Genomic DNA, 24,832 nt, shown 5'->3' on the forward strand with positions numbered 1-24,832 from the left:
GTTTTAGGGTGCTGATCTCCTTTTCTCCTATCGCGCTATAGCCACCACTGGACACATCTCCTCTCTTTACCCTCTGCACGCACGTATGTGTGTATGCGTGTGCATGTAAGAGAGAAGACGATAGAAGAGCTGTTTGTTCGTTCGAACCGATGTACACCACCACCATATTTATTCACCAGACTCTCCGTTATACACAGACACACTCAGACACCTTCATCCTACATCAAAGCAGAGCGACACCCCCTCCCCCCTCCTCCTCCTCCTCCCTTACTCCAAACATTTGTTCACCCTCTCTTTTTCGTTCTAGCAACTGAAGGCAGGAAGTGTGAGCAGGCGCACATGGGAGCATCGGACCCCTCGGACCAAAAGAAAAATTTTTTGAGCACAGGACACAGGTGTGGCTGTAGAGCGCGGAGCACGCCAACCCACCACCACCACACTGCAAGAAACCCCCGACAATTGTGGACACCCACAAAACCGCAACATAACATCGGGCGGAGGAGAATCGGCGTCGAAGCCACAGGGGGGGGGAGGGGGAACGCACCGAAGAGATTACGGAGCAATACTCGCGACAGCCGTTATTGGAGACGACGTTGAGGCGCTCGACACTTTCTTTCTGTAACGAGGCGACAGAGCCCCAACTGTTCTCGCGTCCCCCAGTGCAAGCAACGCTACTTCGACGGTGACGGCAGCTGCCAGGCGGGGCGGGTGGGGATCACACCCAGCGGAACCGCCGTGGCGGCAGACACGCCTTGTACGCCCAGGCGTGTGAGTGACTTCTGTAGCACACCTGCCGGCGCGGGATCGGAACGCTGGTCGGGCCTCGATACATCCTGTATAATCAACGACACGAACCTTTTCGTGCCAGCCTTGGGTGTGCCATCGGCGTATCCCAGCGCCCGTCGCAAACCAATCATTCGGAAAATCAGCGACGGCAGGTCCAGCGTCAGCTGGAATACAACGAGCGTGAGGATCGCACTCTCGCTAGTAGCTTGGCACTTGCGGGCCTTCCGGTTATCAGAGCCTCGCGGCCGTCCGACAGCACACACGTGCAGTGACCTTAGAATCTGCTCGAGCAAAAGAAGAAGAGGATATGAAAATGTCGACCCTGCCACACCAAAGCGGAGAGGGCGATGCGCGACCCCAAAGCCGACAGCAGCTCAGAGAGCGCGACCACTTGCCTGCTATATCGACGGGCTCTCTTTCAATGCCATCTGCAATTACGTCAATGACCGACGAACTGCCCCCTCCACCACCGCTGCCACCGATGCGGCTCTCACTTGTCGGAGAACCTAAAACCAGTGCAGGTGGACTGCCGCCGCCGCCGCCGCCTCGTCAAGGGAATGTGCCGCCGTGTCAACAGGATCACCGCCACGATGGGTCGGAATCTCACCTGTGTGTCTTGTCTCGGGTTCAGAGCTACGGCTACCTCAGAGACAGCAGCCCGAAGAGCCGACTTCTCGACGTAAGTGGCTCCAGTGGTCGCCAGACCAGCTGGGCCTCCTCCACGACATGGAGAGATGGCGATGGTATGAAGGACTTCATGCTGTCACCCCTGTCAGTGCGACCCAGATCACACAGCACCGCCATCCCCTTTCCACGCATACTGGGCACCAGTCTGAACGGCTTGGCTATCTCCGATGCGAGGGAGTCTCCGTCTCACCATCCCTCAAGTGCCATCCCTATTGACAACCTACCGCCTGGTCTGTACAAGCCAGCAGAGGCGCCATCCCCTTGGTTCCTGAACTGCTCTTCCGTATCGCCGTCGGCGACCGCGTGCAGAACGCTGTCGAATGTGGGAAGCGACACGCTAGTCACCGACGTCGGTGCGTCTCCACGCGACGGGCCACTCTCGCACAGTGATACCTTCAACTCCATAGATGAGCCACCACCGCACTTCATATCGCCGAAGTCGCAACTCACCCTGTCCGCAGTATCTGGCAAATCTACAAAAGACCTGGAACACCTTGATGGTGGTGAGATGTGCTACCAAGAGCCTAGTAGCAGTGACGAACCTGGCAAGAAAAAGGCGCGAGTTGTGACCACCTTTGTCCAGGCGCCCTTGCTCATGAATAGTAAAGTTCCTCTCCGCAGACGCAGTTCAGAGATGCGGGCACCCTCGAATCGTCAGAAGGAGCTGGCGCGGTCGTTCCACGATCGCATTCAGGTCGGCGTCCGTGCGCCACGTCGCCCGAAAGCCGTCCAGGGACCGAAGCCAGCTCCGCGCGATCCATCTCGCAGCAACAACAGCGCCCCTGGCTCCAGGAGAGGGCGAAGCGGCAGTAGCCAGCGGCAGGGCGTCAGCGTGAGGTTCACTAACGATCCGTCTATACCGGCGCCTGCCGCAGGGCCTTCCGTCATCGTAGTTGCCGTGGTTGCCCTGGCGTACGCGAAGCTTCTCAAGCCCCTGCACGCCGTACGTGCGCGCCGTCGGTTTGAAGAGGTGATCGCGCCTGCCGCCGCGTACCGCATCCAGTGCAAGTGGCGGCGGTACCTTCAGCTGCGCAGGTTGAAGCAAGCAAGGGCATTGCAGCTGCTCGTGCCGTGGATGCAGTTACGTTTGCATCGCTTGCGCAATTCTAAGCTCGCAAGTGTGTTGCTGCTGCAGCGCGTACTTCGCGGTGGGGCAGTGCGCTCCTTGCACAGATGCTTGCATGAACAAAAAATGCGCAACAGAGCACTCAACCTCCTCCGCCGCTACCTGCTGTGCTGGAAGGCACGAAAAGTATTCCGTGGGCTTCAGACACAGCGTAGCGAACGAAAGATCGTGGTACATCAGTGTGTGCAGAGCTACTTGCAGCTTTTTCGAGCAGAACAACTCGAATGGAGTGCCATCGTCCATGGCGGTGCCGAGACACTGCAGAACAGGCCGTCCGTGAGTACGCTGGACTGGGTGGAGGGCGTGGCATCGCTGACAGGAGTTGTTCTTGACGCCTCCGTGCCGCACCGCATACGCGCCACGCACCCAAGTTCAGCGGTGTCGACGGGACCAAGATTGACCACGTCGGCAAAGCTGCGCGAGTCGATAAATGCCTTGGCGCTGCTGGAGCATCAACCGTCCTTTTCGAGTGACGTCAAGAAATGTCAAACCACAAGCGGTAGAGAAGACTTCGAGCCTCTCCACGCTTTACAGCAGCCATGTCCTCTACAACCAGTCCAGGATCTGACAAACCGCTCCCGAAAGCGAGTGCAAGGTGAGCTCGATGGCGACGCCTCGAGCACTGGAGCCTTCACTGCGAGCGACGGCGCGTCCGATTCGCCGACACCATCAAGTCCGACGACCCCAGTTAACGAACTCTTCGCGGCCCACGTTCAGCTGCTTTGCCGAACCGAAGCCATGGAAAGGCTGGTCCTGGAGCGTCGGTTATTCGATCAGCACCGGGAGTCCCTGCGGAGGCCGCTGCTGCTGAACAAAGCCGTACTCTACTGCACCTCGGGGGTGCCGCCACTCTTCGCATCCCTGATGATAGGCATGCAATCTGATGCCGCGCAGCACCATGCCGCTAGTTTCTTTAAGATGGAACGAGAGGCACGATGCAAGATCATAAAACTGTACGAGTCCATGCCGCTCACATGTCTCCACCGACCGGCACTGAACCCCGCCGCGAAATCCCGCCATAACGATCTTGTGCGGCTCTTGAACGGCGTCGACGACCCCTGGGCTGACGCGGAGCGTAGCGAGCAACAGTTCTTCTATAGGGCTGCCGCCCATCAGCGCCTTGCGAGCGGTATGGCCCTTTCCCCCGAACCCCAACCCTCTCCGATCCCCCCAAGTCCCGCGTACTCCTCTGGCAGAGCTCCCCGCTTCTTCCTGGCGCGCCCGTCGCATGGGGTGACGCACAACAGCAGTGATCGCCACTCTCCCAGACTCACAGTGCCATGCTTTCCGCCTCCAGAGCAGACACTTGCCTACGGAACCCCGAGTGAACTGTGCGTTCAAATGAACGTCACACCCCACCCTCCCTATCATGCGAGCTTTCCCGGCATGACATCTTTGCCGTCCCACGCATCGTTTGCTCTTCCGTCCATCGACAACTCGCACGATTCCTTCGCGCCAGGAAGTGTCGGTGTCGTGGGGAGGGACGGGGCTGCCCATCGTACGAATAGACTTGTGGACAAACCGCACCTTGAAAGGGGTGATGCGCAAACCACAACAGGCATTCCCTCGCCTCACCGCCGCCCACGCGGGCCGCCACTGTCACTGCTGCGCAAACTCAACAACGTCCATAGTGGCACCTTGCCTTCGTCACCACAGTCAACCTCTCTAGGCAACACAGCTTCTCTGTACAGTAAAGACGGCGCTCGTGAGCCGTGGTCCCTCTTGATGAACACGTACCCGAATACCCCACATTCCTGGCTTTCTCCCATTAGAGAGCCCTCTTCGGTGCAACAGGAGAAAGATAAAGCAGCTGACGCTGCGGCGTCTGCTCTCCGCAGCACCAACGCCTCCCCAACCGGCGCAGCCTCCAGCAGCAGCAATGAGTACCAAGGCGACCACCGGCAGGATTACTGTATCTCGCGGAACGCTGACTCAAGAGCCGCGCCGCTGTCGTGTCATACCAGGTGTGTGCACCCTCCTCTTACATATCCACCCTTTGGTGCAGTCGGGTCAGAGTCCAAGTCAGTGGTGGCAACGAGGGGACCGATACCCACGATGCAGAGCACCAATCCAGGTGGTGTTGCCGCAGCCGGGGTCGCGAAGGGCTACGTTGTGACGCGGTGCCCCATCAGCATTGGCCATTCTCCCCTCCGCACATTTCTCTCTATGCGAGGCCAGCAACGCGGCGGTGGTGCCGCGGCAGGCGCCGTTGAAGCTGCTGCTGGACCCTCCCAGGTGCAGCAGCAGCTGCTACTGCCACCCACGGCCCCCGTAGCATCGGCGGCACGAGTCCCCGCGTTATTGGCACCTTCTCCAGACAATACATTCAGCTTACCGCCCTCTACCACGCTTTCCGCGTCTCCATCGACTCTGTTGGGAACAGGAGCTGACGGCACGACTCGGTTCGCCTCTTCCTCGCAGCAGTGCTGTCCACCCACGCCACCACCGCGCAGACGCCATAACGTTACACCCAAAGCGACAGCAGCCTAACCAGCGCAATTGGTTGTAGCAGCAGTGGTGTAGAGAAGAGAGGGTGTGTGTGTGTGTGTGTGTGTGTGTTGCTGTGCTTCTGTAGACTCAACAAAATTCTCCTGCACAGGCGCAACGAACCCGCAGAGAGGCAGCACGCCCACTCCCCCTTCAGTCACTCCTCAGCTGCGCTTCTCCCCACTTCGCTCCTCCTTCCATGTACACCTGCTTCATTTTTCTTTTCGGTTGTGTGCGTCTCTGGTGAGGGAGAGGGTTATGCATCCCCACCTCTCTCACTGGTGCAAGCTCGGCTTGGGAGTTGCGGCCTACGTGTCTGTGTGGGGATTGCAGGGTTCGTGCCGTTCTGTGCTGTTTTCTGGTGGGTCACCACCACCACCACCAGTCTTTACCCCCCCCCAAACGTTTTTTTCTCAATGTTGTTACTATGAACGCGGTCAAGGGCTACCGCATCTCCCCCCACCCCCACCCCCTTCCTTCCTTGTACCATACCCATGAAAAAAAAAATTTAAGCATTTTTGTATAAATATACATGTATGTGCCTGCGAGTGTGTGTGTGTGTGCGTGTGTGAGACGAAAAGCAAAATGGGGGGGGAGGGGAGGTCGCTGTGTACGCGTACAAAGCCCCAACCCCGACCCTCTCGTAAATGGGACTGCCCCCAGTCTGTTTCATGGTGTGTATGCGAGACTGCCCTCCGGCATGCCTGCAAAATCATCGCCTCCCGGGTCATTCCTCCAGCCTAACTCATCCCTTCCCATCCCTCCTCCTCATTTTTCTTTACCCCCACAAACTCATAAACACCCGTGTGCGTGTGGTTTCTCATCCAACATGGAGCACACCAGCCAAACAAAAAAAAAAGAATAAATAAAAATGGCGAATAGGCGCATCGCCAGGGGCCATCGCCTCGCACGCAAGAAAAAACTTAAAACGACGAAGAAGTCGGCACTGAACGAGTCTGCCCTTCGTGTGGGTGCCGTGAAGACTGGGGGAAGGAAAAACATGGCCGCCACGCGAGTACGGGTTATCAACGGTGTCCCCAAGAAGCAGCAGCGTCGCTTTGGCGAGATCGAGTCACTGAAGAAGCAAAAAAGCAAGCTGCTAAAGCAGCAGGCGGCGGAGCGGATGGTGCTCAAAGAACACATGCGGGACCTCGAGGCCCGAAAGGCGCGCATTCGCCGCGGTGAAACAGCCAAGACGGAGCGCCGTGAGCTTGCCAAGTACATACGTCAGCTGAAGCAAGAGCAACAGGTGAAGCATACCTCTGAGCTCTCGAACGTGGAGGCGGAGCTGAAGCGCTTGATGGACGAACGCGATCAAGTACGCGCAACAGCTGGAAAGAACGAGGAAGATGCCGACTGGGAAGACATTGGCGACGCAGATGATGACGACGTCAACGAGGAGGATTTGCAGCGCATGTTCGCACATTTGACAGTTTAAGCCCCCCTCCCTCCCTCTGCATACATTCCCCTCTCCTGTGCCCACGCAGGCTGCTCGCTCGCTTTAGCCGGTCGGATGACTACCCCGTAACAGACGGCTCTGTTCATATGCGTCGCTTCTTTTTTTCCCTTTCCTGTCTTTGTGTGTGTGTGTGTGTGGCTGCGCTGTGCTGTGCTGTAGGGAGAGCATTCGAATTTTTGGGGGGGGGGGGAGACTGTGCGGAGGGAGCAGGGAGAAGCGCAGCTGGTGCGCTCTCTCATTTTTTCTCTACCGGACCACTGATGCTCGTGTGTCGACTATGAGCAAGCGTTCCCGGAAGCTGTCATAGTAGACGTCCATTCCCCCACCTGTTGGCCCTCCCCCTTTTTCCCTTCACCGGCACGCGGGTCTCTCCGATGCCTCCGTGATCGTCGTCGTTTGTCTTTCTGTGTTTTTGTTTTGGAGGGCGATGGAGTCGAGTGCCCCAGATCGAGTAAACAGTAACCTCTGCCCACCCACTCACCCCACCCTCCCCTCCTTCCCACATGACCACTCGCCCCGCCATCCCTTCCTCCTGCTCCGTCCCTGCCCTTGGACTCTCCTTGTGTCGAAGAGTCATTTACAGGAGAGCAAACTACAAGAGAAGAGGCAGAAACAGAGTGGGGAGTGGAGTGGAGTGGAGAAAGGGAGAAGGACCCAGACGGAAAGCAAAAATCAAAGTGAGACACATACGCGTAGATTCACGCATACATGCATGCACGTGTGTGTGTGTGTGTGTGTGCACTCCTACAACCGTCGCCTATGGCAGAGAGGGGGGCAGGGGGTGAAGCTGTCGCTGTCTCTCTCTCTCACCCCCCCCCTCCTCCTCAGTGTGTGCGTGTGTGAGTGCTCATATTATTTTACTGTCTTGTATGTTTGGTCACTAGTTTTCTGTGCGACCTCTTTCTGTTGGCTGTGAAGCCTCAGGGGTGTTCTTGCTCCAAACCAACCCATTCTCTCTACCCCTTCCCCCCTCCCCGTTCTCCTTCCTCGCACACTGAGCTGTTCTGACGGAATCTCACTTCGCGTGCCCTTCTCTTGTATATGTGCACGTGCGCCTGCCTCTACACATCCCACCCTCTTTTATCCGCGCGTGTGTTGGTGTTGTTCGACGCGTCTGCACACACGCCTCCGACTCATTCAATAATTCCAACGCCATCACGCACGCCCTCGTACGGTTCCCGCTCAGCGCGCATTCTCTCGCCTCTCTTCTCCCTCGTCCATCAGTGCCAAGCATCGCACCTCTGCTCGGCGACGTGTTGTTTGCTATCCTCCTCCCCTCCCTCCCCCCCCCTCTCACGTTACAACAAAAGACATCAAGAGAAGATATAGAGAGTCACACACATTCTCTGTACTTCTCTAACGTGGAGAAACCCAATTCGTGTTGCCCCAAACGTTGACATTCACTTGAAGTCTTGCGTTCGTCTGTTATTTCACATCGGCAGCCTTCTCGCTCTCTGTCTCACCCCACACTTTGGTGTGTGTGTTTAGGTCTGGCAACTCTTTTTTTCTTACTATTCTCCCCTTTCATCAAAGCTACAAAAAAACACTCCTTGTGTTGTTCACTTTGTCCACCTTCGTGTCTGCCGTTGATGTAGATTTTTTTTTCGTGTGTGTGTGTGTTTATCCTCTGCACTCTCCCTCCCCTCCCTCCTCCTGCCACTGCAGCAATCCTCTCTCGTGCGGTGACCGAACACCTTCGATGGATTACGAAATGAAGTCCCTCAGCGCTGCCGCACAGGCGTGCCTACAAAAGATGCGCGACGCCCATGTAAATGAAGCGTGTATCCGCACCTTTCTCGCGCAACACGCCATGGTGAGTAACGGCGAAACGGGGTCTATACCGGACTCCGCGATCACTCCGATCGAATCCCTCGATGCGCTGGACGAACTCACCGCTGCGTGTGACAACGCTGTCCTGCAGAAGACCGTTGTACTCAAGCTGAACGGTGGTCTCGGTACCGGTATGGGGTTGCACGACGCCAAGACGCTGCTCGAGGTCAAGGATGGAAAAACTTTTCTTGACTTTACTGCACAGCAGGTGCACTACTTGCGCCAGCATTGCAGCGAGAAGTTGCGTTTTATGTTGATGGACAGCTTCAACACCTCTGCCAGCACTAAGAGCTTCCTGAAGGAACACCACCCGTGGCTCTACCAAACGTTTGACTCCGAGGTGGAGCTCATGCAGAACCAGGTGCCCAAAATTCTACAGGACACACTCGAGCCGGCTACGTGGGCTGCGGACCCGAGGTGCGAGTGGGCACCCCCGGGGCACGGCGACATCTACACCGCTTTGTACGGCACTGGAAAGCTACAGGATCTCGTCAAGCAGGGCTACCGCTACATGTTTGTTAGCAATGGCGACAACCTCGGCGCCACTCTCGACAAGCGGGTGCTGGCTTATATGGAGGAGCACGGCATCGACTTTCTGATGGAAGTGTGCCGCCGAACGGAGAGCGACAAGAAAGGCGGTCACCTGGCCCGGCAGACCGTGCATGTGAAGGGCAAGGACGGTCAGCCAGACACCCACAAAACACTGCTGCTTCTGCGGGAGTCGGCACAGTGCCCCAAGGAGGACACAGACAGCTTCCAGGACATCAACAAATATTGTTTCTTCAACACGAACAACTTGTGGATTCGGCTTCCGGCGCTGCTGGAGACGATGGAGAAGCACGGCGGCACGCTGCCGCTCCCCGTTATCCGCAACGAAAAGACGGTCGACCCGACTAACTCGGCATCGCCCAAGGTGTATCAGCTGGAGACAGCCATGGGCGCTGCTATCGCCATGTTCGAAAAAGCATCGGCCATCTTGGTGCCACGCGACCGCTTTGCGCCAGTAAAGACGTGCGCCGACCTTCTTGCTCTGCGTTCAGACGCCTACATCGTGACGGAGGACTTCCGGCTCGTCTTGGACAACCACTGCCAGGGCCACCCGCCCGTCGTCGACCTCGACAGTGCGCACTACAAGGTAATGAGTGGATTCAGTGAGCTTGTCCAACACGGCGTGCCGTCCCTGGTCAACTGCAAGCGCGTGAAGGTGAAAGGTCTAGTCCAGTTCGGCACTGGCAACGTGCTCACAGGCACGGTCACGATCGAAAACACGGACAGTGCCGTGACTTTCGTGACCCCTGATGGCGCCCAGCTGACCGACACGACGCTCAAACCGCTGCTGTAACCAAATAAATCGCATCACAAACCACTTCAAGGAGACATCAAAGAACAGAGGAATCATCGCTCTCGATCGCGACACGCCAGGGTTTGTCGAGGGTCTGTGTAGTACAAGGGTGCAGCACCAATAATGCCCAGAAGCAAATGTATTCAGTTCTCTGCAGGTGTCTCTATGTATTTCATCTGTGTGTCTACTGCTGAACACCCTTTTGGGTCTGCCACCGTCAAGATGACATCATTGATGGGGGATTGGGGTACAATGAAATATTTTGTCAACAAGTACGTACGGATGGGAAGGCAACCGCAGCTCAGTGACCTTGGTGCACAGCGGCAGCAGTAGTGTGTGTGTGTGTGTGTGACTGCGGGTGTACCTGTCCCTGAATGCCCCGCTCCTTTGCTACTCCTCACGGTAAATGCATCGCCCGCATCATATGTTGCGTGCTCGCTCTCTCTCTGACCTATCCCCCTCCCTCCCTCCCTCCTCCTCCCCACGTTTCTTCATCCGCTTCAATAACTTTCATAACTACACATGCACACGTACACCTTGCAAAAGAATAAGCGATAGAGAAAGTGTGTGTGTCTGTGTCTGTTTGTGTGTGTGGGGGGGCGGAGGGGGGGCTCTGTCGTCTGTATTTTGAGATCAACACGCTTGCATCGTCGTCGGCGCCGCTGTACACCGACGGTGTCGCCGCAACAGAAATGTCAGACACCGTCTCATCGATGACGGTCACCGCAGCGCTGCCTGCTTCAAACAACCTCTCCACGAATGCCGTGACTCGAAACTTCTCCGACCTCCACGCACCGACGTGGTTTGCGCTGCTCTCCGCCAACATTAGTGCTCGCACACTTCTCCTACATCCTATACAGCTCGCCATCAGCCGCAAGCGCGTGACGCGCGAGAGCACGCCGCCGACGGTGTTTGGCCTTGTGAGGGCATCTTATCGCGGCGGTCGCACTTCGGCGTACGGCAGAGGATGCACCGAGGGCCAGTACGACTTTGGCAGGGGCGGCATTCGAGGCTGCTATCGTGGGGTGGGGGCGGCTCTTCTGTGTAACCTGCTGGGTGAGACCAGTTACCTCTTCACGTTGGAGGCAATGAAGGAGTACGTGGCTCAGACGACAGGCAACGGCACCCGCCCGCCGCCCCTGGTACCGACGTCGACGGCTTCCACCAATGGAACCTCCCCGCCCAAGCATGTCGAGGAGAACATCTTTGCCGCGAGCAGCTACTCCGCCGCGGTTGGGGCGATGTGTGGTGACCTCGTTGCGCTGCTCCTCGTCAGTCCACTTGTTGTTGTGTGCAACCGGCAGATGACAGCGGGGTACAGCATGGCTTCGACAAACTCCTACACCAACGTGCCGCAGACATTCCGCACGGTCTGGGGGCTGCATCAATACAAAACCAAGGAAGCAAAGCCCATCTCGCACGGTGATCGCGTGCGCTGTGGGTTGAGAGGTGTTTATCAAGGCCTCAGCGCGGGTCTACTGCGCATCCCGTCTAGCGGCTGCTGGTGGGGACTGTACACCAAGTCGAAGGAGGCGCTCTACGTTGTTGCTGCGCCAACACTCTCTGGGTGGAAGCAGGAGCACCAGGATGCCGCAGCGGTCACTGACCCGTCGACGTCGACGGCATCAGGCACCCAGCCACCCTCCCTGTGGCGGCAGAATTGGCTTCTCTCCTCAACCGACAACCCGCTGCTGAACGCGGTGGCAAGCATCATTGCCAGCGTGTGCACGACCCTCCTCTTCAACCCTATTGCGGTCATTCAGACGCGTCAGCAAGCCCTTCCACCGCATCTCTGGGATGAGTGGAGGATGGCGACAGTCGGGGGTAGTGGCGCAACGTCGTCGTCGCCAACTGTGCACAAGCAAACGTGGAGGTCGTTGTTGCCGTTCCGCAGAGTCTACCATGTCGCCAACGATCTCGCGCGCAAAGAGGGCATGAGAGGCTTCTTCAAGGGTGCCCCGGCAAATGTCACTGTTGCTGTGCTGGACGGGATTATATTCACCTTTCTGTTCGAGTTCACGAAGCTCGGCAGCGACACGCAGTTCCTCGAGAAACTCCACAGCGACGAATCGGGGGGGAGCGGGCGGGGGAAGGAAAAAAAAGGCCAGGGTACTACTGGAGTAGTGGCGTTGGGGGCCCCGCCTCAATAGCGGACGTGGAGAGGAGGGGGGAAAAATGAGACTTGCAGGGAATTCGTACGAGTGGTCTCAAAGCCCCGTGCATGGGCTGTGAGTGTGTGCCTTCACGTCTCTCTCTCTCTATAGCTGTTTGCTGCTATTTCCTGGCCAACATAACGCTCAGCGACACTGCTCTCACCTCTTGTCCCGCCGCTACGCCCTCGCGTTCCCCGACCTCAAGTATTTCTCCTTCCTCTTGTTGTCTTCGTGTCACGTTCACTAGCATCCTACGTTGTTGTTCCTCACACACACACACAACACACACACACACGGTCACGCACTCTCCCATTGACCGCAATCCTTTCAAATACAGATACCAACGCTGGTGGGGTAAAAGCAGGGAGAAAAGACAGTGAGAAGATAATCCACAAAAGGGGCGCCTGTGTTTAAAAGCAAAGTAATGTGAAAAGTCTACACCGCGGGTGAGTGATATGCCATCTCCCTCTCTGTGTATTGTGTGTATTGTGTGGCGGCATAACCATGTTGCCTTTTACTGAGGGTGGCTGACACCGCTCTGCGTGCTCGGCGAGTACCCCTCTCCGCCCGCGGGCGAGTAAAGAAAAAGCAGATTTCTATGGCTGCATTTGACGAAGCAGGTTTCCTAGTGCCTCCACCTAGACACGTGCGTATATGCACATATGCACGCATGTATGTGGTGGTTGGAGTAGCCCACTCGTGTTCCCCCCCCCTTTGGCCTCACTACTCCCTCAATTCCTCCCCAATGCCCTCAGCTCAACTGTGTGTTCTGTGGTGTTCTCAGCCCCACCCCACCCTCTTGGCTTTCTGTATATCGGTTCCTCTTTTTCTTTTTGTGTGTGTGTGTGCGTATGTGTGTTTGTGGACATATACATACATTTATTCAAATACTCGCGTCTTCGTCCTGCATTGGCAAAAGGGGGAGAGCACTGCAGCTGTGACTGTTACAAAGACAGCCAACTTCTACAGGCGAGGTGGTGAACACACGCACACACACACTATATATATATATATATACCGCACACCTTTGTAGCGCGCAGAGGCGGGGCCAAAAGGAGAAGTAGATTCACCAGCCGCGTGTGTGAAGCGAAAAAGCAGAAAAGAAACGTAAAAATGGCCGCAGCCGGCTCTGGTCCTGATATTGAGGAGCTGGTGAAGCGTATCACATCTCACCGCGGCGTTCGTGGGTTCCTGATTCTCAACAATGAAGGTATCGCCATTCGCCATAGCTTCACTGAGGCCTCGCGCCAGCTGGCGGTGCAGTACGCCGCCCTTTTCCAGCCCTTGGCGATGAGCGCAAAGACGGTGGTGCAGGAAATCGACAACAACAACGAGCTCCAACTCATTCGTCTGCGCTCCAAGAAAGACGAGATCATCGTGGCTCCGGATGTCAAGTACATGCTAATCATCATCCAAGATGCCGATATAGACAAGGTGGAAGCTAAAAAGTGAAGATGTGTCGGCACTCTGAGCATGAGGTGAAAACTCTCTCTCCCTCGTTGGCCTCTGTTGGTCGGTTGGTCGGGGTGTTGATCGGCGCTGTGATGTAAATACGGACGTTTGCTTAGACGCACACGCGTATGCATGGATGTGTGTGTATGTGATGCCGATGATGGGTGGGGGAGAGAGAAGAAGAGGAAGAGGAAGAGAGGGGGGGGGCAGGTGATGTGAACAGAAGAGCAGTGTGCGAGGGGGTAGAGAAACGGGTGAGGGCGGATCGTGCATGCATGTCGATTCCCTGCTCACCCCCTCCCTCCCTCCCCCAATACTCTTCACACATCAAACTCAGTCCCATTTACCTCACCAGGCACATATCAAGAAGAAAATAGCTGGGGTTGATGTAAAACAGAGATATACTTTTATACAGTATATACATTATATATATATATATATGTGTGTGTGTGTATCGGTATGGTAACACAAAACAAATAGGTGCAGGAGGCCCGAGAAGAGGCAGGGTTGTTGGGGGGGAGTGATGTCGTCGAATGTAGAAGACACGCTAAAACGGGATGAGCGACGCCTCCCCCCCCCCCTTTTTTTTTGGGGGGGGAGGCGTTACAAATAGAGGAAATAGACAACAGATCAGGGAACAGGAGATAAAAGTACGGTGCCTCTGCTAAGGTGATTGTGGAGGTTTTGCATCCCGCAGGGAGGGCTCCCCATCACTGTCGATCTCTCGTCTCTTACCTCACTGCCAGCTCTCTGCATATTCTTCTCTCCTGCACTCCCCCTACCCTTTACCCCCTGTCTCCTAACAGCTGCCCATATTGGAGAGGGGAGAGATAATTTGAAGCACACACACACACACAACAAGCGGGACGAAAGAGGAAATAATAAAATAAGGAGGAAGGTATATAGAGTGAGAGCTGACTTTGCGTCTGATCGTACTTTGGTCTACCGGAGTCCCCCCCCCTTTTTTCGCACTCTCTCTTCCCCCACCCCACCCTCATTCAGGTCATACTTCATTACATCACACAACCCCATTTTGTTTTCTTTTTTATAGAGTACAATCATTGATGACGAGAGAGAGAGGGAGGAGGGTCATCGTCATTGCCTGCTGTCCTCGTCACCACCATCACTATCGAATCCTACGGTCGCGTTCTGGAGTTTTGTAGCGTTCTCACCTCTACTCCCCCCCTCCCCCTCCCCCGCCTGACCTCGCCATATCCAAGTGCGCATTCGAGTTGGAAACCAGCCGGCCTTGTGATCACGACGCACAGTATTGCACCACACTATGGACCAGTTGGATGACTATCAACTCATGGAGCCCTCTCCATCTCCACCTGCGACGCCGCAGGTCGCTCGCCTGGACCTTTGCAACCGGGATAGTAAAGGAAGCTATGACACCGGTTCAGATGACCTGCTGTGGCCGTCCAGCGCCTCGCCGTCCTCTCCGTCGGCGTCTCAACCGCAAAACAGCACAGAGCACACGCGGAGCCGCGGCGGTATTTTCGCTAATACTGCTACCAGTGAAGCCGGTCTCTCCTCTCATCCGAAGCTGTCTATACAACGCAGCGCATCGCACAGTTATGGCGCCAGCCAGCGCTGCCGCAACAGTGTTGTCAATCGGGAACGTTCTCGCTCTGCGAGCGCTGTTGGAGGGGTTATGGAGCCGCTGTCGACGAACTCCGTGAATGCGTTCAAGACGTCTTCTCAGAGTAAACGACGTACTGGCTCGCCGGGCGCTGCTGTACCTGCGCCTGTCTTTACATGGGAGGAGAAGGACAACGTGTGCCGCATGAGCGGCGGCAGCGACGTGCAAGTAGAAGAAGGGCAAACAGAAGACGAGCACTGCCGCAGGCCGAGTGCGGCACCGCGGTGGTCTTCATCGTTGCGCCAAGAGCGGAATCGAGTGAGCGGCAGTACCACCACTACCAGCACGTCGCAGCAGCGACGGTCATCAGTGCTGGGACCTGACCCGCGCGACTGCATTGACCTGTGCAACGACGACGTGGTGCAAGTAGAGGCCCAGGCGAGCCCTCTGCCCTATGGCGAGGAGCACCGCGCAGCACTCTCCCTGGCATATGACCTCACCGCCCTTGTGAATGCCGGCAGTGTAGGCCGGTGTCTCAGCAACAGCCGCGGACAAGTAGACCTGATCGACGACGACAACACGATCACTGAAGAAGTCACCAAAGAAGAAGAGCGCACCTACGGCTGCGCCGAACCAGCTCACCACTCGGACGACTATAGCGACAGTAGCAACGGCACAGGCGACGACTCCAGCGCATGCTTCGAATTCGAGCACGAGTACTTCTACCACCCTGCAACCTCGTCTGACGTGAAAAGTCAATTGGGAAGTAGCGACGGAAGCGCGAGTGTGCAGCACTGGGCAGAGACACCGCGGCACACTGTATCTGCCCCGTCCCCGTCCTCCTCCATGCCACGGTGGGTGCGCTCTCTCGCTGAAGAAACCCCCTTCACTCCCTTCTCACACACCGCCACCGGCGTGGTGACGGCACCGCCGACATTTCTTCACGTCAACCCAGCGGCAACCGAGGAACAAATGATGCAAGGCCTCGTCGTGGCGAGTGACAGGGCGCAGCCGCAGCCGCAGCAGCACCAACAGCAGCACAGAAAGCCAACAAAATGCTTAAGAGTCCACGAGCTGGTGGAATCGGTGCTCTCCTCCCCCCCTATCTGCATCGGCACTGCATCGGACACGAGTGCACCAGAATTAGGAATGGCACCCACGCCGATGTCCAGCACTGTGGACGAGGAGGATGACGGATCGGAAAGTCAATCGGAGGAGCCCCTCCCTCGACGCCCACCTGACCACTACGATGAAAGGACGCTGGCGGAGAGGGAGCGAGTCTTCCAGCGTGTGCACGACACACGCGCGAGACTCGCGCATGTCGATCAACTTTTGGCCCGCTTCAACCTTGCTGTGGAAGCGCGCCAAACAGAGTTGGAGACCCTCCGCGGGAAGCATGCGGTATTGGCGCAACAGACTGAGAACTACCTCTCACGGGCCGCCACTGCCACTAGGGAGGTACGCCACTTACGCCAGCGCCAGCACGGGCAGGACGAGGTGCGACTTTTGTGCGACATGATGACCGACAAGGAAAATCGGCTGCATGTCGCGCAAAGTCAACTCTCGTCGCTGCAAAGACTTTGGAAGCAACTGCAGTTGCTGTGCACGACAAAAAAAGAAAACGTGGATGAGGCTACGGACGAAACAGTTCACGATGAGGAGGACGCCGAAGCGGAGAGCAAAGAATCCTCACACGAGAGGGAGAGTATGTCGCACTCCCCAACGAGCTCTGACGCTTCCCTCAACACCTGCAGTGCCCTCGAAGATTTTTTAGAGGAGCTGCTCTCTGAGGTTGAAGGACTAGCGAAGGTGTGCATTCAACTGCCCTCTGCGCCACCACCCGCACCACTTTCCAGTTGCAAGAACAACAGCAACTCCTCCGCCGTACAACACTCCGGTGACATTGATCCCCAAGACCCGCAGCACGCTAAGACAACACGGCCTCGGCCCACGCACGCTGCGCGGGACCACGGCCTCCGCGAGGGGAGCCACGGTTTCTTCAGTTTCTTTGGTGGCGCCACGGAAGCCCATCTGGACTCGAAGCCGCTCTCCACATTCTTGGCCAACCTCGACCGCCTCGCGCGAACGTCGTGGGAACGGGAGGAGGAGCTGCAGCTACGCGCGCGGGAGCTGGCAACTGAGGAAGAAGAGAATGATCTCAAGACCCGCCTAGCCCTAGAGCACGGCGTCAAGCTCAAGCAACCTCAGCCTTTGCGCAACTGGAGCAGCAGTATCAAGAGCAGTGGCGGCGCTGGAGAAGTGAACGCGCTGTCCCCCCTCTCTGTCGGTGCGCTGTCAAGAGAGAGAGAAGAAGAGCACCTCGGCAACGGCAGTTCAAACGAGACACCGACCAGCACGTCCCCGGCTAGCCTACTCACCCCGCAAAAGAACACGGTGGTGTCCTGCACGGATCGCACAAGGCGCCAGCTCCTCCTTTCCTCACCGGAGCACGGCCGCCGCAGTCGTGGCAACAGCGCCGGACTACGGACTCCGAGTAAAGCTGCCACCCCTTCCTCGAGGCTGCACCACCGCGTGAACCCGGCACCGCTTCTCCTGCCGACGCTAGTGTACGCCTACCCCCGCATGGCAGCCGTGAGCCAGCACCTTGACGCTGAGCAGCAGAAGATCCAAGCGGACTACGCCGCCGCCATTGAGACAGAGCGGCAGAACAGACGTCAGCTCACCGCGCGGCTACGCGACACCTACCGGCAAGACGTCGCCCCTACGCTGCGCCGCACCATTGCGGCCTTGCGGCAACAACAGACGGTGCTTGCGAGGCAACTCGCCGAGCTCGGAGTCAAAGCCGTCACCATTCAATGGGAGGAGGAGGAGCCAAAGGAGGTTGACGACACCGCACTCCTGCAAGCAATCAACGGAGCTACTTCGACTGACCAAAATGATACCTCTGTAATTAGACGGTGTGGTGCCGCACGTGATCGCAGTCGTAACCGCGCCAGCACGAAAGCAACAGCACAGGGGGTGGAGGTGGACAACTACGGCGATGCAGCGTCCAGTCGTGGCACCTCACTCACGCGGTTGGAAAACGGTGCAGTGCAGAGTATAGCAGCCGCAATGCAGCCATGCCACGTGTATCGACGCACACTGAGCATTGCCTGCTCTGGAACCTGCAAACGAGGGACTACTACAGAAGCGGAAAAGTCTTCGCGGCTGCCCGTTTCTTCCCAGCCGCACTCCAGCCGACACCCCCGCGAGCCCACCATACATCAAGACCCCATCAGCGCAAGGCCAAGTACCGCTCGCGGCTGCCTAAGCGCGCGGTCGGCACGCAAGCGTCCCTCAGCAACTCTCCACCCTTCCGTGACGCCGGCAGAGCAAAACACCACGGCGCCCTCGACAGGATCACTGGCGACAGCCTTGTCCAGAGAGTGCGCTGCGCTGCAGCTCTGCACGCACCCCCTCACCAAAACTCCCCTTGGCCAAACGGATGCCCACATCGCGGCAGACGAGAAGAAGTGTTGCACCACGGCAGCGGCCGTGAACACAGCCGTCATGCCCATCGCCACTGCATTGTTCCGACGCAGTGGCGGCACGCCCCGCGCTTCTGGCGCACCAGCGACAGCGCGCACTTCCACTGCCGACTGCAGTGCAAGGAGTAGCAGAGGCCACGCAAGCACAGCGGTGCCGTCATCGCCGCGTCACAGCTACGACTGTGCCGCCCCATCGTCCTCAGCAGCAACAGGTCCCAAGCGCCGCCACAGCCACCCCCCCTCTCGTCCTGTCTCAGCGCGAGCCGGTCGATCCGCGGCACCCTGTTCATCCTCTCAAGACCCTGTTGTTGACGACGTCCGAGAGCTGGTGGCTCCGGCCGACAGCACATCGGGTGCCTCGGTTGGTGTGACCACTTCGACCCCAACACCAGCCAAAATCTGGACTCCTTTTGAGCACACACGGAAGGCCCTCTCAGATGGTGCGGTTCGTGTGGCGATTACCTTCACCGGTAAAGAGGCGCGCCGCCGTCAAGCAGCCCAGTCGCGTCGGGAGGCGTATCAGCGCGAGTTCTGGGAGCTGCGGGAAGAGCTTGCCCGCATTGACGAAGACACCTTCCAGCTTCGCACCCGCTGGATCGAGTTACAGAGCGTCCAGCAAGCCACCGTAACGGAGCAGCGCACGAAGCTCGAAGAGGCGGAGGCGAAGGCGAAGAAGTGCCGGGCCTTCTACGAAACGCTGCGACAGGAAAATGGGGAGTGGAAGAGCATCCGAGATGAATTAAAACGGGTAATTCGCGGTGAAGAGAAAATCTGATGGACACGGGGCAAAGACGCGTGTAGGCGCCGGGGATGCAACAACTCTGAGTGCTCCCTGGTGCGTTTTTTCCCTAGATGAAGAGTGTGTGTGTGTGTGTGTGTGTGTGGTTGGGGGATGGGAAGGGAGTCCTCGTACCCCCCCCCCTGATCGCCCCACGTTACTTTCTTTGTGGGTATAAGTGTGTGCGAGACCGTTTTTTTTTTTTGGTAACTTTGGGGGGAGAGAAGTAGACATGTAGAGGAGAGAGAGAAGGGTAAAAAGCGAGGTGGAGAGGGGAGAAAGAAACATTGACAACCGCTCTGCACTCGCTTGGTCGACAGTCATCACCAGCCAGCCACCCTCTTCACACACGTATAGAGATATATTGATTGATTTACTATCATTTTTCCCCTCCATCTAGAAGTACTCAACTGTTCCTCGTGTGTTTTTATTCATGCGGGGTGTTTATGAAATACCTGTCTCTCTCTGTGCGTGTGTGTGTGTGTGTGTTGTGCGTCCCCAACAGTGTTCCCTGTATCGAAAGACTTTCTCCTCGTCCACCAACGCAGAAGAGGCCATATCAAACTGACGCGCGCACCTGAGTGCCCACATACGGAAATGAAGGTACGACGCAAAGAAACCGTGACAACCCCGCGTTGATGGTGGGGTAAGGGGGGGGGAGAGGGAGGGGGAGGGGGAGGATGGAATAAGTGAGGGACATCCCTTTTTTTTTTTGAATTTTTGTTTGTTGTGGGACAGCGCTTCAAACAAGAGTGGAAATGGGAAATGACGCACGCTATCGTTGCCACGAATTCGGCGACGAGAAAAGTTCGAACGCCTCTACAGCAATGCACACATGTGTGGCGTGCCCCCCCCTTTTTTTTTAAATATACGTGTCTGTCAACACCATTCCCTCCCATTTTTCCTCCCCTCCCCCCCCCTTCCCTCCTCTCTTCAGGTCCTGTGAGAGCTTGTGTGTCCCCGCCGTGGTGCACTGCTGTCTCATATCCTCTCTTTTTTTTTTGGGGGGGGAGAGAGGGGGGAGGGGGGGGTGGAAGGAGGGGAGGTGGGGGATTTGTCTCTGTTCTCTGTAGTATTCCTCCCCCTTTTTTTTTTCTGCTCTGTTTTCTGATCATCCATCACTTGAACCAAATGAAACACCGCCGACATATATGTGTTTATATACAGATAAATATTTATATACATATTTGGGGAGGAAAATAAATAAAATAATATTCAGGGGGGAGTATGTATGTATATATATACATATATATTTCTCCTTGAATTCTCGCCCGTCTTTGTTTCATCACCAACCTCCGACTTCACCACGCGTGGGCGGTGTTCTGTCACATCCCTCTTCACACACACCTATAGCAACTTACTTGACACACCTACACATAGACACTCGTCAATGCACTTACCCTGATGAGGCGACGTGTCTTTGATGGGGAAAGTCACGCGAAGCAAGGCATCCTCCCTGCACTAGCGTTAGTCAGTCGACGGCATCGGAGCACCCTCATTGCTCTCGTGCTGGTCTCAGCCGGACTTCTTATGTTAGCAAATATTGTGCTCATCTTTAGCTGGTTGACGGAAGACAATGTGGCGACTCCTACTGTGGACTATTTCAAGACGAGCGACGCTTGGTTGAACCGCAACGAGAACCAAGAGGAGTGGCGCCGTGCACAAATCCAGGCTGAGCATCTCAACCTCCCCTCGCCTCACGGTATATCTACTAGTCAGGTCTTTTTTATCAGTTGTAACCGGCATGATCGAAGTCAGCTCTACTGGGCCTACATGGCAACTGCCGCACAGTGTGAGATGCTGTCGAGGGCGAATGCCACGGCGGCCCCGTCATGTCGGAAACTCTACTCGGGTGAATCTCCGCTAATTTACACCGACGACGCTGCCGTTTCCCGGGTCCCTCCGGGTCCACTGCCCAAAAGTCCGGCAGACGCCGACGGAAAGGTGCGGTCGAATGAGGTTCCCCTCGGTGCATGCGGCTCTGTGTACGACAATGCAGAAGCGGCATTATATCGTCCACGACACTGGCGAACACCGCCGCCAGGACTGCTGGTGGATGAAACTTTGCCACCGTCTCATCGCGCTGCTGGCCCTCAGCGAGGGTTGCGAGTTGCCCCACATGATACGACCAGCCTCGCCAGAGTCCCGGTGGACGCCCTGATCTGGCTAGGGGACGCAATCTACGCGGACAAGCTCGCGGATGGCTATGACAGTCAGTCACTCTTTTTCCAGCACGCCAATACAATGGTAACCGTGGGGCAATTCTGGAGAATCCAGCGCGACGCCCCGGAGTACAACGCCTTCATCAACAGCTGCGTAGCAGGCAGCGAACGTTTGGACTGGAACCGGTTCCAGTCTACGGAAATCCACTTGGACACATCCGCGCACAATCGCGAGCGAACCCCGCACCGCTTCCCCTCGCCCTCCTCTAGTCCACATCGCAATGTATGGGGCACCTGGGATGATCACGATATGGGCAAGAACGATGCCGGACGTGAATACGCCCAACGCAACAGCACGCAACGTTTTTTCCTGGAGTTTTTGCGAGCCCCGCCAAGTGACCCGCGGTGGCATCGCGAGGGCGTCTATCAGGCATACACGATCGCCTTTCGCGAGGCTGTGAACGACGCCAATGGATGGGGGGCCCCCCTGCAGCTCCTCTTGGAGCGAGTTTATGAGCACGCCATATGTGTTGTCCTCCTCGACGTCCGCTCGTTCCGTGACCGCCCGGACGCGAGCCACACCGGCGACATGCTCGGCGCTGCGCAATGGGAATGGTTTGAAGCACTCATACAGAACTACACGACCCCGACGCGAGACGGCCAGGAGCGCTGTGCCATGGTGCTTATAGGAGGTGGGATTCAGTTTATGTTGGACGAAAAACCTGCAGAGAACTGGGCAGCTTTCCCACACTCTCGAGACCGTCTTCTGGGGCTCCTGCGAGCCTACGGTCTTGAGCGCGCAACCTTCATCACAGGCGACGTGCATATGGGCGAGCTGGGTGCCGACTTCACTGAGCACGCTATTGGAGATGTGCTGGGGTACCCGATGGTGGAGGCCACGAGTTCAGGGTTGACACACAGTGCGAACATGTATTTTCTCCCCTCACTCATGCTGCTGCTCTTTCCCAGTTCACGGCGCCTCAGTCTCTATGTGGATAAGAACTTCGGCTCACTGCGGCTCTCCCTGGACCTGCGTCACCTTCCCTCGATTCGCTCGTACCTGAATGACGCGGAGGCGGCCATCTCCAAGGGGCCAAAAGCGGAGCAGGCAAAGGAACGTTTGAAGTCGCCAGAATGGCGTCGTGAAGCCCGCGCTGCGGTTGAACAAGCGCTCAACGCGACCTTCACTATCTTCTCCATCCCAAACAGCGGCCAGCCAGTGCATCGCTTGAATTTTCCACTTGCCATGCTCACCTACGCGCACGGCGCGGCGTACCGTGACGCAACCGTAAATGCAGTGGATGGGAGTGTCTACAGGCGTTCAACTGCACCCCCGGTGACATGGGAAGAAAAAGGCGACATGGAGGCAGCGAAGGCCACGGCACGTACAACGCCCTCGTCGCCAAGGTCTCTTCTTCTGCTCAAGAACGGCACCATTACGTACATCTCCCACTACAGAAACACCGAGCCCGCACCATTTATTACGTGGTCGGCACGTCAGCTACAGTACTACCTCTTCACCGGCTTCAGTGTACCCGAAACGCTGAAGCTGATGGTTCTGTTCAACATGCTGTTCTGTGTATGGGTGCTCCTCCTGGTGTTTAAAAAGATACGTCGGCACCGGTGGCCGCAGAGACGCGCTTCGTTTTCTCCGTGCCGTACTGTTTGAATAGCTGGCAGGGGGGGGAGGAAGGGAGGTATAGTGACGCAATGTCTTGCGCCAGCGTAGAACCCGCCTTCCACACTCTTCTCCCTTTACACTATCTTCGCCGCCGCCGCCGCCCCTCCCCCCACCTCCCCCAACACACACACACACACACACCGACGAGGTGGTCGGGGAACAGAGAGTGTGAGTCGGTTTCAGAAGAGCACAGATGAGTGGCGGTTCACCGTCATTCGTCATCCTGGATACCTCTTTTACTAAAGATACACATGCCTCATTCTGGTGCGATTGGTCGTGGAGGGGAGGGGGGGGGTGCGGGTAGGCGAATGAGCGAGAAGGACGTACGCGAGCGGTGATACTTGCATGGATATCTGTGTTGTGTCAAATGTCACACTTGAACCAGCCGTGCCCCGATTGTGTGCTGTTTGCCTATGGATGTGTGGGGGGAGGGGAGGGGGGGGGGGGCGTCTAGAGACATCTGTAGATCACTGAGCCTCTTCTTTTTACCTTGGGTGCTGTATGCTGTTTGTCTTGGTGGTCATATCTGGAAAGCCGTTGCTGATTCTCCTCGTTGTCCTTTCAAGAAAATATATGTATACTCACAGCCGACACCCACACTACCACTAAACCTCTCCTCTCCTCACATGTGCCATCAAAACCCCACTGTCTCGTACTGAACCGCGTCACCTCAGTCGCGCGATCGAGGTGCTCTTCATGGCAATGGATAAAAACAAGAGAGAAAAAAAGGGAATACACACTATCGCCATTTCTCGATTAAGTGCACCAGAAGCCATGGCTGGATACTGTACGCAAAGAGTTCCTGGCACAGCCAGTCGGCATCGACTGTCACGGCGGCTATCAGTGCCTTTCCACTATCGCCATCGCTACCCTCGGTGGTCCCTCACGCCAACTGCCATCCCACCGCCTCGCCGACCTCACTCTCTGTCTTCGTTCACCCTTTCTCAGCCTCCCCGTACCTTCGTTCGCTCCATCCCCCCACCACCACATTCCTACAGACGACACCACTGTTGCCTATCGCACTGTGCATCGTTTCTCCATCGCGGCATCGCCTTTTTCTCTCAATCATTCTTGTCTTGATAATCCCTTCCCTCCCCCCCCCCCTCCCCCGCCAAAAAAAAACAAAAAACCCTGAAAATAGAAAAAAAAACGAAACACCACCAATAAGTACACCGGCACCGCTCCCTCACTTTGATCGCCTCCCCCCCCCCTCCCACCCAGCAGTAAATACGTATTATATATTTTTTATATACTTTCCTGCTTATTTGTCACTTCTTGTCTATTTGCGTGCGGTTTTTTTTTCTTCTTTTCCTTCCGTCTTCATCTTTCTTCTTCATTTACTCTCTGGTCGCTGAGTAGGTCGTAAGCCCCCCTATCCTTGTTGATCTATGTACATTCTGCGACGGTGTTTGTGTGTCTTTCGTTGAGTCTGTCGTGGCGATAGTGAACAGAGCACAAGTCTTCAAAGTACGCCATCCTCCCGAAGGTATATCCCACACACACACACACACACACACACACACCGCCTCTTTCACATCGCACGTTCCCCACCCCACCCCCGGCTTTTTTGTTTTCTCCTCGCTTGCGTGTTTTCTCTCTCTCTCTCTTGCCCTGTCCTTGGTGTCCCCGTGTGTGTGCGTGGTAGGGAAAGGACTAGGATCATTCTGGAAACGCCACCCATAATTCTGGCAGAAGAACACCTGCATCGATCAACGAAGGCCAGCGCAGTCCTTTGGTGGCCTCTTGGGAATCGATCGGCCCGTCTGCACCTGCTTGAAATCCGCTTTTTTTCCCCGCTCTTCTTGTTTTTTTTTGTTAT

General features: G+C 56.5%; 7 protein-coding genes across 7 annotated transcripts; all 7 read left to right on the top strand.

The window, feature by feature from the left end:
* Positions 1-1,267: 1,267 nt before the first annotated feature.
* Positions 1,268-5,089, top strand: JKF63_06582 (uncharacterized protein; the record flags this gene model as incomplete). The annotated part of the gene is made up of 1 exon (XM_067902531.1): positions 1,268-5,089. One exon carries the CDS (start codon positions 1,268-1,270, stop codon positions 5,087-5,089), a length of 3,822 nt encoding a protein of 1,273 aa, XP_067757948.1.
* An 868-nt stretch (positions 5,090-5,957) lies between these two features.
* On the top strand, positions 5,958-6,524 carry JKF63_06583 (uncharacterized protein; the record flags this gene model as incomplete). Its single annotated transcript, XM_067902532.1, has 1 exon — positions 5,958-6,524. The coding sequence occupies one exon, from the start codon at positions 5,958-5,960 to the stop codon at positions 6,522-6,524; it is 567 nt and encodes a 188-aa protein (XP_067757949.1).
* Positions 6,525-8,244: 1,720 nt separating this feature from the next.
* JKF63_06584 (uncharacterized protein) lies at positions 8,245-9,717 on the top strand (the record flags this gene model as incomplete). Its single annotated transcript, XM_067902533.1, has 1 exon — positions 8,245-9,717. One exon carries the CDS (start codon positions 8,245-8,247, stop codon positions 9,715-9,717), a length of 1,473 nt encoding a protein of 490 aa, XP_067757950.1.
* A 692-nt stretch (positions 9,718-10,409) lies between these two features.
* Positions 10,410-11,867, top strand: JKF63_06585 (uncharacterized protein; the record flags this gene model as incomplete). Its single annotated transcript, XM_067902534.1, has 1 exon — positions 10,410-11,867. The coding sequence occupies one exon, from the start codon at positions 10,410-10,412 to the stop codon at positions 11,865-11,867; it is 1,458 nt and encodes a 485-aa protein (XP_067757951.1).
* Positions 11,868-12,983: 1,116 nt separating this feature from the next.
* Positions 12,984-13,322, top strand: JKF63_06586 (uncharacterized protein; the record flags this gene model as incomplete). Its single annotated transcript, XM_067902535.1, has 1 exon — positions 12,984-13,322. The coding sequence occupies one exon, from the start codon at positions 12,984-12,986 to the stop codon at positions 13,320-13,322; it is 339 nt and encodes a 112-aa protein (XP_067757952.1).
* A 1,282-nt stretch (positions 13,323-14,604) lies between these two features.
* Positions 14,605-19,167, top strand: JKF63_06587 (uncharacterized protein; the record flags this gene model as incomplete). The annotated part of the gene is made up of 1 exon (XM_067902536.1): positions 14,605-19,167. The coding sequence occupies one exon, from the start codon at positions 14,605-14,607 to the stop codon at positions 19,165-19,167; it is 4,563 nt and encodes a 1,520-aa protein (XP_067757953.1).
* Positions 19,168-20,574: 1,407 nt separating this feature from the next.
* On the top strand, positions 20,575-23,001 carry JKF63_06588 (uncharacterized protein; the record flags this gene model as incomplete). The annotated part of the gene is made up of 1 exon (XM_067902537.1): positions 20,575-23,001. The coding sequence occupies one exon, from the start codon at positions 20,575-20,577 to the stop codon at positions 22,999-23,001; it is 2,427 nt and encodes an 808-aa protein (XP_067757954.1).
* Between the last annotated feature and the right edge of the window lie 1,831 nt (positions 23,002-24,832).

Source organism: Porcisia hertigi, chromosome 18, assembly GCF_017918235.1.
Source record: "Porcisia hertigi strain C119 chromosome 18, whole genome shotgun sequence".
Lineage (NCBI taxonomy): Eukaryota > Euglenozoa > Kinetoplastea > Trypanosomatida > Trypanosomatidae > Porcisia > Porcisia hertigi.